This window comes from Amphiura filiformis, chromosome 10, assembly GCF_039555335.1.
Source record: "Amphiura filiformis chromosome 10, Afil_fr2py, whole genome shotgun sequence".
Taxonomy (NCBI): Eukaryota; Metazoa; Echinodermata; class Ophiuroidea; order Amphilepidida; family Amphiuridae; genus Amphiura; species Amphiura filiformis.
The window spans coordinates 66,567,714-66,586,175 of NC_092637.1; the positions used below are offsets into that span (position 1 = coordinate 66,567,714).

Sequence of the window (18,462 nt, forward strand, 5' to 3'; positions counted from 1 at the left end):
ATTATTTAGTGGTACAATGTACGAGCAACTTGATACCTGGTTATTATTTAGTGGTACAATGTACGAGCAACTTGATACCTGGTTATTAATTAGTGGTACAATGTACGAGCAACTTGATACCTGGTTATTAATTAGTGGTACAATGTACGAGCAACTTGATACCTGGTTATTAATTAGTGGTACAATGTACGAGCAACTTGATACCTGGTTATTAATTAGTGGTACAATGTACGAGCAACTTGATACCTGGTTATTAATTAGTGGTACAATGTACGAGCAACTTGATACCTGGTTATTAATTAGTGGTACAATGTACGAGCAACTTGATACCTGGTTATTAATTAGTGGTACATATACGAGCAACTTGATACCTGGTTATTATTTAGTGGTACAATGTACGAGCAACTTGATACCTGGTTATTAATTAGTGGTACAATGTACGAGCAACTTGATACCTGGTTATTATTTAGTGGTACAATGTACGAGCAACTTGATACCTGGTTATTAATTAGTGGTACAATGTACGAGCAACTTGATACCTGGTTATTAATTAGTGGTACAATGTACATATTTTTGATTGAATGCGTATAAAATTTGAAACAAAAAAAACACTAACTCGCTTGGTTACACAAAGGCACAGGTGCCAAAAAAAACCCCCAAAACAAAACAGAATTGACATGTGCAGTGTGGTTGTGCTTTTCGTCTGCTGACTGAGTTGCTTTATATGCATGTGTTTGAAATGTTTTTGCACAGAGGGCGGTTTGCTCTGATGTCTAATCAATACTAAGAGCCTTGTTCATGCATATTGTTTTTTTATTTACAAATAGGCCAAAAGATATGTTTGGTTACCCTCAGCGACCGACCGACAAATTAGAAATTTTGGGTCGTTTTTTTTTTTTCAGTCACTTTTTTAGGAGAAACCTTAAATTTGGACAATACCAAGGACAATTTATATTTGTTATTTTATTTTTTAAATTCATATTTGCTTAAAAGGAAGAAGTATTTCCATTTATATTCAATATGACCAATTTTGACGATGCTAATGATGCTAGCCATTTCAAAATGGAGGGAAAATGGAGGAAGATCCCATGAAAAAAAAAAAAACATCGACATACATTGTATACCGACCCTCCAAATTTTTATCTTGGAATGGTAACCAAACATTTTTTTGGCCTTAATACAGTGCATGTATTAATATTAAAATAATGTGTGTTGTTGTTTTTTCCTTTCATGATTCAATAGACCAAAGATTGATGAAGGCATGTAAACCTATTTAGATAGGGATGGAGGTGGTTAGAATGTAATGCAAAAAATCTTATCCCAACCAGGCAGATGGCAGTCATTATTTTGTGTATAACACCAGTACACATACCAGGCTTCACTGTTCTTTTGGTTTGTTATTTGTTGACATTTGTTGTTTGCTAATTGCAGTGCTCAATGTAATTTGGAAAGTGTTCCATTCAATTTCTTATACTAATACTTTTTGCAAATGATACAGGGCTACATAATTCGCCAGCTAAGTGTTACGTGTAATCCGATTATCACTATGTCAACATGGATCACGCTTTTGAGTTCTGCACTATTCATGATCAAAATGATCGCAACATAAAGTCTACGGCATTACCAGTTCCAAAAGGTGCGTTACCACTTACCAGAGAATTATGTAACCACTTCGCTGGCGAATACATGTACTACTCAGAATGGTTAGGGGAGCTTTTAGGAGAGTAATTTAAATTGAACATCAGTATTGAGTAGGTGAGCTACATTGTCCACATCATTCTCCTGGGGAAGTTAAGGAGAGCTTTTAGGAGAGGTATATAAGCCTTAAGCCTATAATATCATTGCATAGAGACTTTCACTTTCATTTACTTTGTGAATTTATTTTTCTACTCTATAAAACTGATATTTCTTCAGCCATGGATAGAGGACTCAGCAGTAAGCGAGGTATTGAGAGTATGCTGTGATTGTGATGTGATATTGTTTCTTTGTAGTGATTTGTGGCGTTTTCAGCTGTGAATTGACGAACATTAATTGTTTCTTCTTATTAATGATGTAATGATGTTACATTTGTTTTCACCTGTTTATAGTAGTGCCCGTATAGACCTTTTTTCTGTGACATCAGTAAATTGATATTGGGTCCAGATGTGCACAAGACGTGTATTGCAATGTGAGCCCAGTGTATTTTCTCCTTGGTTTGGTCTTCCTTGACCTCACCGTCACAAAGCAATTGCGTACCAGGGGTATTGCTAAAGTAGCCTTGTTTCAGATTGCCTTAATCTAAAATTTACCGTAAAGCAAGGGGAAAACCCATGCTACTCGAAAATCAATTTTTGTTTTGTTTTATAATTTATTTCCTTTTAATGGCATGATGAACTATTTAAAATGTACAATACACTGACCACTATGCATAGAGCCCAGCTGACCATGCATTATTGATCGCATGTGCAGCATGGTATTTGCATTTGGGCGTGGATGACTGGACACAATATTGATTGATTGGTGACTTCAAGGGAAAATGTCTGCAAAGTCTTGACAATTTGTGTGTGCGTTTTACCGTTTGTGATTTTCCCTTGACTGAATAACTTTGTTCGGAGTGTTCTTTGCAGCAGAAAAGAAAACAAAAAAAACCCCATTACGGCAAAATGCGTTTGGTGGCTAACAAGAAGCACACACAAAATGTCACTTTACATATTGGGCCCAATAGAGCATTAATTTTCCTGTGTATATATAAATTATATCTGTGTAGATAAAATGTGTAGCCATGACTTAAACACATTCCACCAGTCCACCTAGCATAGAAATTGTTCCATTGATTTGGTAGTCTAGGTCTAGGCCTTTGCTATGTTTTCTACAGTACACTGGCCATCCAGGCCCACCAGTGAGCAAATCACTGAATGGGCCTTTCACCCGGGGTCACTCCCATTGTGGCCTGTACACCATCCGCATGATAATCAACTTTTGAAAAGCACCCTAAACAAGGATTTAACCCTTAGCTAAAACAATATCCTAAACAGGGATTTTATTCCTTGCATCAAATTTCATACCCTAAATTTCATTTCGCGTATTAGCAATTGCAATTTTGCTATCCTTTTTCCCAATATTTCATGTTTTTGACACCCTGAAGCGTTGCTATGCGTGCCAGATCGTGCCTACCCACGAAAAACTACCCTTTTTACGCGTTTTCATTATCGCGGATGGTGTACTGACCCCAATGGGAGTGACCCCCCCCTGGGCCTTTCACATTCTGTGATTGAAGTATATTGTGATTCAAGTTTATTTTGTTTTGTATCCATGAATACAATGTACATGCAAGATTATTGTCAATATTTTAAAAGGAAACAAATTTTAATTTGTTTACATTTCATTGGCCCAGGTTTCAAAATTAATGTCCAAGATATTATGGAAACATGTAATATAATATGCAAAATGTCCTAATACACTCGCATTATATCTACATCATTTAAAATTTGCCAATTGAGTTCCCAAAAATTTGGGACCCCATGGCTACAGGATGTTTTGGCACAGCAAGAGGGGCAGGGCAAGCAATTTTTTTGGTAGGCCAAAGGGGGGGGGGGATTTTATTGACAGGCCAATTTTATTGTCGAACCTGAACGGATTTAGACTGATAAAATATTGCTTGATAATATACATACACTTTTGGAATTATTTGAGACATTTTTGTGTTTACATAAACCAATGATGACATCAAAATTCAGTCAATCTTGGCTGCCCCTCCCTGCTTTTTGATGTTGAAAACCACAAAATGTGGTAGCCTGGTATATTTTACAATGTTGTTCCCCAGATGAGTCACCAAGAAAAAAACCCATATTTCAAAACACATGCCATATAGACAGTGACAGGTAAATATTGACTTAACATTGTTACCATGGCAACAACGAAACATAATCACTAAACAGTGATCAATTGTGTCCGCTATCTTGTCTTCCTGCATGTGGGCATTGCATGCATGAATAATAGCAGGAAAAATAATGTTATCCTGACACCCTTTCAAAGTATAGGCTTGTATTACATTGAATTGTACAAGGATATACAAGAAAGAATTTCAAGGAAACTTTTGAGTGAAGATGATGATGATAATGACAACAACAACAAATAACACACAATTTGTGATACTAACAATCAGGTGTGGGGGGGCTTGAATTTATTTTGAGACGGTGTGCAGCTCGAGCTGTCAAACCCATGCCCATTTCTTAGGGTAACCGTAGCGTAGCCAGCAAGGGGTGGGGACACGGGGTGCAGTGCGCCCCTGACAAGAAATGAAAGAGAAAAGTGCCCCCTAACAAAAAAATGAAAGAGAAAATCGGTCAGGCAAAGGAAAAGAAAAGGATGAAGGATTCCATTTCCCTTCAAAATGTACCCTGATCATGGGCCAAAATAGTTCATACCAAAGACCCAATAAAGCCCTTTTTTAGAAGTTCAAAGACTTAAATATGATTGTACAGTCACTCTAAAACCTTGTGTATATATAATATATATATTCCACGGATAATTACAGGGTCAAAATGATGCAACCAGGAAACTTTTTTGTGTCTTTGCCCCAAATTTTAATTTACCCCGACCAAGAAAGCTGGCAACTTCAATGTTTCAATGTACAATGTTCATGTTTAATTATTCCCAACAATTATATAATATGTTAATGGCAATAAAAGTTTCAATGACAATATATAATGGTAATTAAAAGAATCTCTAAAATGACTTGAATGTGAACAGAGCCCGGGAACAGAGTGTATATACCATGCTTTAGAATATACTTCCTTATGTACAAAAGTCCGGTATATTCCCGACTTTTGAACTCTCATGAACTTAAAAGAAGGAATCTGGTTCACCTTGAGTGTGGCATGATTCCAATAATGCTGTCATAATAACAAAAACAAGACTAAGCAATCAAAACAAATTTAGCAACTAAAACCAAACCACTTCTTCCAATGAATGATTGGGAAAGATCAAAGTTTTGATATGGTTGATTCAGGTTGAAAGCACTTTTAACATAATTGTTAATTGATTAATTAACTATAATATATTAATTAATTACTTATAATAGGATTGACCATTTTCCTTGGAGGTGGATGTATAAATTTATAATTTGTGACACAATCTGGTCCATGGAGGCCAAAGGAGGCATCGAGTTACTATAATTATTACCTTATACAAACACTAGGCTATCATACAGAAAACAAGAAATGTCTAGCATGCTTGGTTCTAAAGTTATAGGTTATTTTTTACTCCACATTTTTGCCTTTATCTCAATTTCAAATTTGCTGCCTTTAGCTTCCGTGGACCAGATTGTGTCACATTTTTATATTGCTTGTATTTTCTGACATTTTAGTGAATATTTTGTTATAAAAATGGCAGGAATTCTCTAAATTACTTTTGCAGACATATTAAGGATGTTCATGGATAACCAATTTTTATTTTTTATTTCAATTAATAACTAATTTGAATTTTTAAAGTATACACATGTATGGGCAGCCAATAAGGACAAAAACTTGTCTTTCATTTCAAAATTATTCAATGTATGAGCAGCCAACACGGACAAAAGTCATTAATATTTCCTTTCCACCCTATGTCTAGGCATGTGTCTCCATCCTTACATTACATCATTGTGTCAGTCATTGTTTTTTACCAACTATGGGTCCTGTTCACAAGCCATGGTTATACACATTATGGTCGGCCAACATGGACATAAATCACTGTTTTAAATATGTTTCTATCCTCACATCATACCCCATTTATTATTTCAGTCATTGTGTTTTCTTTCTATAGCACCGACATTTCCCATTGATCATCACCCACTATTACCTAATGGGTGATGATGAAGAGGCTACGTACACATGCTACATTTATGGTCAGCCAAGTATTATACTTTATCACATTAACATTTCAGTCATGTTAACTTTCTATCACTGCCAGGTATGGCTGATGTACATGGGTAGAGGTCATCAGCCAACATGGATAAATTAATCATTCTCTTTAAACACAAAGGACATATCATACTAGAAGTCGCAGCATGCAATTCAAAAATCGTTAGTGATCAAACGCTGGTAGCATTTTCACAATCGTCATCAGCAGCATGCAATCACTGCAAGTGCCAAAGTTGCCGTGAAGTCTTCTGACTTACCTCTCGGGCATGCTAGCGACTTATCAAATAGATATCACCAGTCACTCTGCTGATCAGTGATGGAAGTGACGTCCTAAGTAAATGCTACGCTCCTAGCAATTGCTTAAATGTAGTATGATATGCTCATAAATGTACATGTATGTTTGTCTCTATCTGACATCACATTATCGTTTGAGTCGTTGTGTTTACTTCATACTGTAGCACTGGCCGGTATGGGTCCTGAACGTGGGTATGAGCGGCCATGGACATCAAATATGAAGAAATATAAGTCCCACATTGGTGAGGTGACTAGTCTACAAAAGCCAGTCATAAGTCCAGGTAAATCAATACTGATATAAGAAAGGAACAAAAATTATATGATCGGGTGGATTTTTGCCATTACTCCATTGAAGAAAAAAGAAATTCTGGCATTTTTAACAAAATAGCGATTAGAAATTAAAATAACACATAGTCATATACCTTGGAATACTCTTTGGGAACTGTCAGCTGTGACTTCAGAATTATTTACCCGCAGGAGGGGTGGGGGTGGGGATAAAAGAATTTTGGGATAGGTGGTGACAAAAATCCATTTCCTCCAATTTGTTTTAAACTGGCGGTCAAATGGGGGAAAAGCCTAATTGGAATGCATTTGATTATGGAACTGTGGTTTGATCGGCTCATAATTATCATGTGCCTTGTAACATCTTGAATTAATACTAATATTTATTTTGAGAACTGTCAATTATAAATTCAAGTCCCTATATGTTATCTACTGTGGTCAACATGCACAATATAGACCAGACAGGTCAACTATATCACTCTTTAATATCATGGGTCTACTTTTCAGCATAGCGGTGAAAGCCTAACCATTCATGCCAATTATGAACTGATCAAACTATTATAGCTTGTCTTCCATTGACAAATCTGCAAGGGTGGCAATTAAAAACACCGTAAGAACACAATCATGTAAGTGATCCCAGGGCCCCGCTTCTATGATTTCTGAAATTTTAGTCAAAAACTTTTTTTCTCAGCATTAATGGTTATAACATAGTTGATTTGTTGTTCATTTTTACCCAATACATTCTTAGTTTATACTAGGAGAAAAAGTAGTAAGTTTTTCTGGGTTTTTTTTATAGATTTTTCAAGATTGGTTTTAAATAGTGGCTTGTGGCCTTATGATATATATTCTGTGTTTGGGTAAAGGGAGAATCATTCAGTTCCCTAGGTGGAGTGATTCATTACAATACATTTTTGTTGTCATCACATTATACAATCATCCATACTTCATTTCCATTTCATTGACGGGCCATCATGAATATTCATCATAACCATATAAGGTGTAAATTATTTTAAACCGAGGAGAGGTATGGAAGACCTGTTAATTTTATGAAAATTAGAAGGGATTTAAAAGTAATATTTTATAAGGTATATTGCTGATCGAGACCGATAGGCAAACGTGATGCATGCTTGGAATGAAAAGGGTTCAAAAGCTATAGAATTTGGCACCCAAGATCGCGAATTTGAGCCCTTTTCCTTCCCAGCATGCATCACTTTTGCCTGATCACTTTTTCGCTATCAGCAATATACCTTATGTACACGATCTACATCTGGGTTTGTTTGCAGTTTGCACAAAAAATATCTTCAGCTTAATTTGGTTATTAGAAATTGCTTTGAGTACATGCATTATGCATAAGAACATTAGCATCTTCATTATGTAAATTTTCTTTGCTTTCAACAAGATAATTTTCAGTTTTAGTGTGGTAAGTTGAGTAAATGTTGGGTTTGTATTCATTTGTGATATTGTTTATTTTATTCATAATTTATTTTTAAGGTTAAAATTACAGTTTTTTAAATAGTTTGGTAAGTTGATAGTGTATCTATGTATGCATTTTGCTAAAAAATTTGTGTTGTTGCATAAATGATCAAATTAAAAAATTTTAGGTGAAAAATTGCATATTATTTAGTTTGAATGGTAAGTTTGTGGTATGTATGCATTTGTGACCATGTGTGATTGGTGTTGCATGTTTATATGATTGCTGTGCCTGTTGTTATATAGCTGACATTTTAACCCCATGAGAACTACTGCCTTTGTGATTGGTTAATTACAGGATATAATCATCAGAGTGAACAATTAAAATACAGCTTGATATATTTAAGCTCAACCCTCTTCAGCCCTACCACCATTCTTACCATGATGCTGATTGGCTCAATAAATCATAATGGTCTTCTTTGAGCCAATCAGCAGGTAGCCTCTTTAGCCCTACCACCATTCTTACCATGTTACTGATTGGCTCAATAAATCGTAAAAGTCTTCTTGTAACCAATCAAGTAGTACTCATGGGGTTTTAAAATATAAATTACTTTGCATCATTATGACTTATGTAGCATTGTGCTTACTTACTACATGTAAATCTATCTCAAGTGTATATAATTTTGTTTCAATAATTATTACAATATCATATTTTGAACTATAATCTTTCTCTAAGTGTATAAATTTTCTTCTAATAATTAATTATAATATCATATTTGAGCTATATCTAAAGTAAAAATCCCAACATTAGGCTATCAGATCTCCAGGATTAAATCAAGGATATTTAACATACTCAGATTCTTGAAAGATATATGCACTATATGCAGGTATTTTTGTTTCTAAAAAACAAAAAAACAGACAAATTAATGAATATTTTTAATATTTAGAGTATACATGTATTGTTTTTAGCCGCTGCCGTGCATCTACATGTATCGTCTCATAACACGGGTGACATAGAACAATAAGGCGATAGATGCACAACAGTAGCTATAAACAGTAATGGTACCTTTATTCTAATTTTTAAACACACTAATTCAAGCAAACATAAATTATCCTTCTGATATAAAATAATTTAGATTTTTTGATATTTTTTTGTGATACATTACAAATATAAATGTTAGTTATTAAAAATTGACATTTTTGACAAGTTCATTTCTATTATAGCTCACTTGTTGATCTACCATCATGTGCCTTCTCTCCCCAGTTAGCAGAAAACCTCTCAGCAAGACATCATCAGCAGGGGATGCAGAGCACATGTTCAGGAAATCTCCGGACAAGAAAGGGAAGCATAGCGGTAAGCAATCCATACGATTCGCAATATGCCCTCCCTCCCAGCAATCTTTTTGGCAACATTCAAAGTGATTCTCATCGCCCCCAATGAAAATATCAGGTATTTCTATATCAAATCGTGGAATATTTGTACGCATACGTTTTCAAGATATTGTACGAGTTGGACTTGAAGGCTTATGCAAAGTGCATACATGTATGAACATGCATATATGCGCTATTTGTTCTTTAAAGAGATAAAAAACACAAAAGTGTATAATTACAAAATTATGAACACTCACATGGAGGTGTGATTTTGAACATAATTTTGCAGTATTAATTGTATGTCTCATATCCCTGGTTGTATTAGGCCAAAAAAAAAAAAATTGTTGTGTTGCCCTCAATTGCAACCGTCCTACCCTAAATCCTGAAAAATCAGGGTCTTAATTTTTTTTTTTTTGAATGATGTTTTTTACAGATTTGTTCAAAAACTCAATATTTTTCATTTAAAATTAATATTTTATTGTAAGACTAGTCTTTAATTGTTGTCTAACAGGTATCCAGAAGTCAAAATTGACAAATGTCCCCTAATTGAACAAGCATTATTTAATATTTGAGGGGATTTGTAAAAACTGAAGGTTTAAAAAAAAAAAAAGAAGAAAAAAAAAAAGAATCCGACCATCCTACCCAAATTTCAAATTTGAGGGCAACACAACAATATTTTTTTTTGGCCTTATGTATGTGTAAACTAGTTTATATTTGTTGATTTGTGGTGCATCTTTTACATTAATTTGTTTGCAACTAATCTTGTTTATTTTTGTTTTCTATTTCAGCTACACGACAGTCGCAGGTATGATAAAATATTATTTGCTTTCACCAAATTAGTTCTCAATTTTCCAGAAAAGAACAGGAAATCCTAAAAATATTTGGGATTAAAAAATGTTGTCCTGTTTTGCCAAATGAAATAGCTAAATCCTAATCCTTTAATTAATTCTAACTTGCAATTAAAGTCAAATTTTGATATTTGGCTCATTTTTGGAAATAAGGGCCAGAAACATGCATTTTTATGGTGTTTTTTTTGTATGCTATGACAATCCAGCCCAAAGACTTGTACTAAGACTAATTTCAGGTTATGCATTCTATTGTTTTGGAAAACATCCACATTTTCTAATATCCTTTATCAAAATTAACATAAAAAACTTAAATTTATAAGCAAACTGATAGCATATACTCCATATTTTGAATGCTTAGACCATTGCCAAGAAACATATTTCTTCCTTCTTCTCTTCTTTCCTTAAAAAAAAAAAAAAAGCAGATAGTTAGTTGGGGTTAAGTATTTGTTTCATATAAAAATGAACAAAATGAAGAAAACAGCAGCTTTGAAAATATTTGAAGCTGCATTCAATTACATGTTGCTACAAGGCTGCACACCAGTTGATACTCCCCATTGACTTTCTGTACAAACAGTCTGGGAAAACATCATTTTTTTTGACCTGACAGCGACAAAATTTACACTTTCTGCAAGTTGAAAGTCGGATAAAGACAGGCAGTTGAGTGAAAACATACAGAGTCCAGTGACATTTCACAGAAAATTGCTGACTAGATCATCCTGTGACCCACACCGCTTATGCCAGCTCACAAATAGCCTGGTGTTTCTGAAATGTAACACATTTTGAAAGTTTAGCCAAATCTTCATAAAAAGTTGGACCCTGCTCATTTTTCATGTACAATTTATTTCCCAGGCCTAAGTCACCAGAAACAAATGTGTTCAATCTTTGGATCAACTGTCTGTCGATGCTGCGTCGATGCTTATTATTAATGAACTACCGACTAATGAATCAGAATTAATGGTAAATTGTGACATGATCAAGGGGAATGAGTCACATGTCGGCCCTGGTTGAAAATGAGTTTTACACATGTTTCTAAAGAGGACATTTAGAGCTTTCAGAAACTTGTGAAATTATGTCAATTTATCAATCACTGAAAACAATATAATTTAACAAAAGAATTTTAACACTTTCTTTGCCAATATCTCAAAATCAATATTAGCGACATCCGACTCATTTCCCTTGATCATGTCACAATTTATATTTCATAAATAATAAGGATCGACCAAGCATCGATGGTCGATCGAAAGATCAAACTAATTTGTTTCTATATCCTAAATGGGGAAATTTATTTCTCAGGCCTAAATGAGGAATAAATGTGAATCAGGGCCTTTTCTAAAATTTTACCGCCCCTTCCTCAAAAAGGTTGACCCAATTTTTTTTCCGTGGTTTGAAAACGTGAAGAGCAAAAAAAAAAAAAAAAATTCAAGGTATAGCGACTTCATTTTGATATAATATAGTTCCATTTTTTAACAAAATTTTAAAATTGTTCAAATTCTATCCGCACCTTATATCGTTGGCCTATATGGATTCTCTCTTTCTCTTTCTTTTCCCCTTTTTTCCATCTCTCTCACTCCTTTATTATTTTGCCCTGCGCTATATATGGGACAGGGGCCCAAATAGGCATTGCCAGGGGGGGCAATTGCCCCCCTGCCCCCCCTGCCCCCCCGGCAGCTATGCCACGTGTCACAAGTATCCATACCAGCAGACTCTCTAACATTGACAACAAAATTATATCCAGTTATAAACATATCTGAATAAAATCTGAAAATAAATGGCCAAAATTTTCCTCACACAAAAATGTTCTTTTAATTGTTTACACAGGAGGACCTCTTGTTCACAGCTCCATCTGGAATGTCAAGACCGCAAGAAGCAGCCAGGGTGGAGGAGCAATTCCTACAGGAAGAGATGTCAGCTGTGAAACTCACTAAGAAAATGACCAAGGAGGAGGATAAGTTTGCTCCGAAAGAAGTAACACCTGAACTAGTGTAAGAAAATTGTGTATTTTGTATAAGGCCACAAAATATTGTTTCTTACCTGACTGACCTGATTTTGCAAAATCATGGGTCAGCATTTGTTATTAATTGTTGTCAAAAATTTAGCATCAAATGCTAATACTGTCATCTGAGGTCAAATGCATAGAAATGGATGGACATTCATGAAATTTGGTGAAAATGTCAAAGTTCATAGTGTCATGGCGTCCGCAGGATTTCAAAAGTGGGTGGCCACAGGACTCGATTCCCCTGATCGACTGACCACAAAATTTTGGTTCGCTTCACTCCCCATATTTTCTCCCGATTACGTTTCACTACCTGAAGAGAATTGATCACAAATTGAATTTCCTCCTGAGGTGAGTATCTGTCAATGTATTGACCACATCACCAGGCTGCCATTATAGCTAGCGGCAGTATATGGCACACATGGGTCAATGTGTTACATAAAAATGACCTTGTGTGGTATTTAGTTCGCAGGATGTGAGTTTTGCCTGAGGCAATTTGTGGTTAAATGTTGATCCCTCACTTTACAAGAGTTATTACCATCAATTTGGTTGAAAAAGGAGGTGAGACATTATCAAATCTCTCCAGATGCATTACCCCTGACTTTTGAGCAATAGTGGGGGGGAAGTGCCCCCCCCCCTTTGCACACACCACTAACCAGTGTCTCCCCATCAGTGGGGGATTTGCACATTTTACATGCTGTATTTTTTTGCTTTATTATATTTTGATATTTTACACTGCTCATGTAGGAAGGAGAGGCATGAGAGACCAGGCAACAAAGCCAAGAAACACAAGCAGGAATTGGCTCAGATGGTAGAAGCACAACTCAAGGTAGAGAGTCTAGGATATTTGGATACCGGAGATGTTGATGGAGATCCGGATTCAGGAGGATATGAGGAGGCTACTGATATGCTGGGTAAGAAACTTGACTAATTCGCTGTTGTAGTGCACGTTAGTAACCATTTGTTACTGCTCCAAGCCTGGGCTCATGCACCTGTTCCGAATTTTGATATGCCATATGCTTTGTGTTGTGATCATTTCGATCAGTGGTTCGTAACAAAGAAAGCGTGATCCAGTTGACCTAGCAACGGTCATATTATTATGTGCATTACGACAGCGAATTCACAGGTTGCCTACTTATTGTCAATTTCATGCAGTAAATGTGCGAGTCATACTAGTGTTCAGATAAAATTATCTGCTCTGTCTGGCAAGTCATTTTCACAATCAATATTGTAAAATCACAATTGACTGTCTTTGATCTACATGGTAAAGAGTGATGACTAAGTGACAGAATTCATTTGCTTGACTTCTGCAATTATTCTGTTGATTTGGCTGCTTGAAGTGAGCATGTGAATTAGGCATATTTAACAGAACTAGTGTCACACATGAGCAAGAATCTCAAATTGGCAAATTACTGCATACTTTGAAAAAAAAGTGGAAAAAATATCCGAGTCACTAGACTTGGACAATTAATTATATTGTTGATTTGGCTGCACCACTTATACAGGGTGTATCAAAATGATTGGTACCCATAAATATCCAGTGAGCATTGCCACAACTGCTAAATCAAAATGCAGCATAATATCCCACCATTCATAACCTCATTAATATATGCATGTGATCTAATCAAAAGAAAGTGATTGCCTGACCGCGCACTCATTGCACTAGACTTGTCCAAGTCTTTAGGGTGTCCCCTCCCCCTCCCCAAAGTTATTAAAATACTATAGGCCTAAGCACATCCACAATATACTATTCCCATATTCATCCAGGCGGTCCTCTCTATTTATATCCACTCACTAATCTTAGCCACGCGACTTCCTAATTAGTTAAGATAATGTATACTCACACTTTAATGCCAAACCCCAGGGTCAGTGTTATGTTACAAACCAGAGCTATCATGATTTTGATCTACTAAGGGAATCGCCAATGACATGCGTGCCTACGGCACTATTTGATTTTTGCCTAGACTCTCCTCCCGACTATTTTTCTGGTATCACTGCGCCTTGCCGGTAGCAGTATTCTGACAACTCCGCCTTGGCGGAGACTAATTTTCTGCCTGTTTTTGCAATCATAGACCCTGGAAGATCTTCCAGGGTCTATGTTACTAATAGACTAATTTTCTAGATTATCATGATTAGCCTACTCCAACTCATTTTCTGCCTTAAAAAATTCAATACAGGGTCTATGAACTTATGGAGCATTTTTCTGACTTAGAAAATGTTTAGAGTCAAAGAAAAGGACGAAGCCTTGAATCAAGGCTATCATTGCACGGTCATTAATAACTCACAATGACTCCTGGAACACACCGATATGCACTACAATATGACTTCTGTGCACCCTTGCGTGTATACCCTAAGCGTTATGACAACAACACACGATGCCGTGGCGCTTCTGTGATTGGTAGATCTTGTTGTTGGTACTAGGCTTGTTATCGACACATGATTTCTAATTCAACACTTCGTCGGGAAAAAAATACGACAATCGACACGTGTCCAAACTCGTAATAAGATTTTAAAATGCTGAAAAAAGTCGATAGATAAGCTTAAAATCACGCCGAAATGAGTTATGATTGCCGACTTCAGGTGTAAACATACTTCCTGGTTCGTTCTACTTCCGGGGTCGGGTCAACTTCGGGAGGTAATTTTTGACTTTCCGATGAAAACATGATCGTACAGTAAGCTTATTCGGACAAAATAACATGGACATTTAATTTTTTTTTCCTTCTAGATTTGTGTCGTAAAGTGTCGAAAAAAGACAATTTATTTGTTTACAGTTTTATTTATTTGTTTGTTTAATTGCTTAATTATGTACTTATTTTTTTATTTTTTTATTACAGAGGATGCCAGTGATCTTATGGATGAAGGAGTTGTTGGAGTCAAGGCAAGTGGCAAGAAGGTGAGTGACTTCAAGAAACTATTGGGCTAAATCCATACTTCTCATGTGGAAGATTTTGAAAATATCTTCCACAGTGGGAGTATGAATTTCAAATGGAATGAACATATTTACAGCTCCATTTGAATTTCATACACCCTCTGATGAGAAAGATTCAACATGAATCTTCCACTCAGGGAGGGTGAGTTTCAAATGGAACTGTGTTCATTCCATTTGAAATTCATACTCCCCCTGTGGTAGTGTGGATTTTAAATGAAATAGCCCATTGTTATCATGTTCAGGTACCTTCACAACTACTGCAGTCAAACATACAATCATTAAATACACATATGCATATTAAACTATGCAGTCACACAGTCATTTGTATGGTGCCATTTCATCAACATCACATTGATGTAGCAGTGGTCATGGAGGAAGTTCTGCCTTTGTGCAGATTACATCAGTAAACTGGCCTCAAAAAGAAATTTATAATTTGTCACAAGGTCATATCTTCAATTCATATCTTCAATTCCTGTTCATAAAAATGAACAAAAATTGAACACAGGATTACTTCAATACTCTACTTTAAAACAAATATCAGTAACTAAACAGTTGATACAACAGCAAAATGCACTGACATGGAACATGTTCCTGGGCCACTTCACAGCCCAATAATTGGCACCCAACACAAGAAGTCTGTGAGTAAATGGAATAGTGTGGAACAAGACCTGTTTCTTGAAGAAAGTGTGTGAAAATCAGAAGCAGCCCCGTTCCATACTATTCCACTTACTCTTTGGAAATAATCACCTGTGTAAGGATCTTAAAAGTATTCTCACAGAGTTCTTTTGCTGAGTTATTCCAATTATTCACCTGTGAATGTGGTCCCAGAAGCTGTTCCGTGTCAGTGCATTTTACTGTTGTGTCAGTTGGACAACTGCTTGGTTACTGACATGTGTTTAGAGTAGAGTATTGAAGTAATCCTGTGTGTAATTTTTATAAGTTTCTTTTTTGAGGCCAGTTTACTTAGATGTGAAAAGCACCAGCACGGATTGGGACAATCAGGGGGTCAATACACTTCTTCCTTCAAAACTGATTATGAGATAAATGTACAGGTATCATGGCTCTCTCTGTACATGTGACCAATGGTGTAACATCCCCTAGAAATTGGTCACTCTCTCCATGACCGCTGCCTTGGTACAGATCATGTTGGTACTTACTGTGAACATTCAAACAACACCAGGATGCGCATGGATTGGGATAATCAGAAGTTATATTACCCTCCTCTTTTCTAAGCTGCCTGCTAGATGGCTCTGTGTACATGAGACAAAAATTAACATCACATCTGAAGGACAAATTACTCTCATTGCTTGGGAATTATAATTTTTCATCAACAGAACACCCCATAATGTTCTAAGGGCGATTCAAACTGCAGTGTTAATTTAACCGAAAACGAGGAATAAGATCCCTGCGAAGATAGGCCTCCATACAAGGATCTTGTAGCCACTCCAATGGTAGTATAATTACATTATCGTCATTTTTATAGTGTATAAGGTCTGTTTGATATCCTTTTTATTGTTGTAGTCAAGAAGAAGAGCTGGATCCAGTGAACCAGAGGTGAAAGTTACAATGTGTAGTAAATGTGCAAGGTAGGCAACCAATCTGGTCATTAGGCCTAATAAGGTCAAAATGATGTTTTAATAACATTAAGGTGGTATTTACTACACCCCTTGATAAATTTGTGACTATTTTTGCATTTTTCTCAAAAGATAATAACACACTGGTCAGAAGTTATGTATATTATAGGGGCAAGGAATCCAGTTACTACACTGGAATTTCAGTGACTTTAAAAGACAAGCGGTATATTATTTATGATAAGAAAAGAGGTACTGCATTTCTTAACATATATAATGAACTACTTGTCTTGAATCACTGACATTTCAGTGAAGTAATTGGATTCCTTGCCCCTATAATATACATAACTTTCATTACCAGTGTGTAGTTATTTTTTGAGGAAAATGCAAAATTAGTCACAAAATTTATAAAAGGTATTGTTTTTAGCCGTTGGAGTGCATCTATCGTCTCATATAACACGGGCGACATCATTATGCCGAGTTGTTTTACGCCAAAAATGATGATGTCGCATGTTATATGAGACGATAGATGCACGATAGCAGCTAAAAACAATACCTTTATTCTCATTCTTAAGGGGTACTACACCCCTGCCCAATTTTGTGCCTATTTTTGCAATTTTGGCAAAAATTATAGCGCGTTGGTGACAGGTTAGATATGCATAATATAGGGCAAGGACTACAACTACTGCACTGGAAATTTTATTTCAGCACAGACAACAGTTGTGGAGTTACAGTCAAAAATGAGGGAAACCAATATTTGATCAATAAATCAATAACTACTTGAATTTTCAGTGCAGTGGTTGTAGCCTTTGCCCCTATAATATGCATATCTTACCTGTCACCAATGCGCTATAATTTTTGAGAAAAATGCAAAAATAGGCACAAAATTGGCCAGGGGTGTAGTACCCCCTTAAACATTTCAATGAAAATAAATATATTAATAATTATAAGTGTACCTGCATTTTACAAGGAATTACCTAGGGCTTAGAATCGATCAATCCTGTTGTTGCTAAAGGCACATTCCGATTGGTTCAAATAGCGCGTACGAGTATCGCGTCGACGCACTGTGGTACGGTGTGTGATATCATGTCATATCACACAGGTAAGAACCAATAAGATTGCAAGAACATTCTCAAGTGTTTAAGAATAAATATTTGTACATAAATACATCAAATTTTATTTTGTTATTGTGTATTTATATGACAGACTGGTAGGATCCGATGACTCTAGCACTACTATAGGTAATGGTGGATACGGTAAATATGCCAGTATCGATAGCTTCAGTGAGGTGAGTGGAGCTGATTTTGCACCGGCTAGAACGGCTGCCCATCACGCCCCTAGTGACGATGATTTTGAAAGCGCCTCGCAAGTATCAGGACCAGTAAGTGTTCAATATTTTGCATTGATTTTATTGTTGTTTGCATTATGCCAAATAACTTGTCACTATAAACCTTCCCTATTTAACATGTTAAAGGCGTATAGTGATTTGCTCATCCAGAGGATCGTAAAAATCATCAAAACTCAAATTTGGCAAATAGATGTGCTAACATAGCCTGCTGAATGTAGAGAAATTAAGCTTTGTCAATAATGCTGTTTTCTTGTCAAATTTTTCATTTCAAAGATACCCAATGACAGTTTGAATGCCTTGAGGACCAATCGTTATTTATGGCCGGGGGGAATCGGCATTCGGAAAAAATATCGACCGTGTTCCCCCCTCGCGTGCGCTCAAAATTTCCGGGTTGCCCCCTTGTTTCTGGAATTTCTCCATTTAAAATTTAACAATCCTCCCTCGTGGTTCAATGACAAATTACGCGTTCCCCCTCAAGACCCCCCAAAAATGTCGGGTTCCACCCTCAAAATGCCCATTCCCCCCTGCTGTATA

The 18,462-nt window shown here is 36.1% G+C and overlaps 1 protein-coding gene across 5 annotated transcripts in view; it reads left to right on the forward strand.

The window, feature by feature from the left end:
- LOC140163196 (uncharacterized protein C8orf34 homolog) overlaps window positions 1–18,462 on the forward strand; it is a 39,971-nt gene that overhangs the window by 8,567 nt on the left and 12,942 nt on the right. For 2 of the 5 annotated variants that reach the window (XM_072186591.1, XM_072186595.1), the window contains exons 4-12: window positions 1,915–1,944; window positions 6,341–6,457; window positions 9,133–9,222; window positions 10,028–10,044; window positions 11,906–12,069; window positions 12,828–12,994; window positions 14,915–14,973; window positions 16,531–16,595; window positions 17,787–17,961. In XM_072186591.1, coding sequence (XP_072042692.1) covers window positions 1,915–1,944; window positions 6,341–6,457; window positions 9,133–9,222; window positions 10,028–10,044; window positions 11,906–12,069; window positions 12,828–12,994; window positions 14,915–14,973; window positions 16,531–16,595; window positions 17,787–17,961 — 884 coding nt within the window. The remainder of the gene's footprint in view (window positions 1–1,914; window positions 1,945–6,340; window positions 6,458–9,132; window positions 9,223–10,027; window positions 10,045–11,905; window positions 12,070–12,827; window positions 12,995–14,914; window positions 14,974–16,530; window positions 16,596–17,786; window positions 17,962–18,462) is intronic. The other 3 variants (XM_072186593.1, XM_072186592.1, XM_072186594.1) reach the window with 3 other exon arrangements.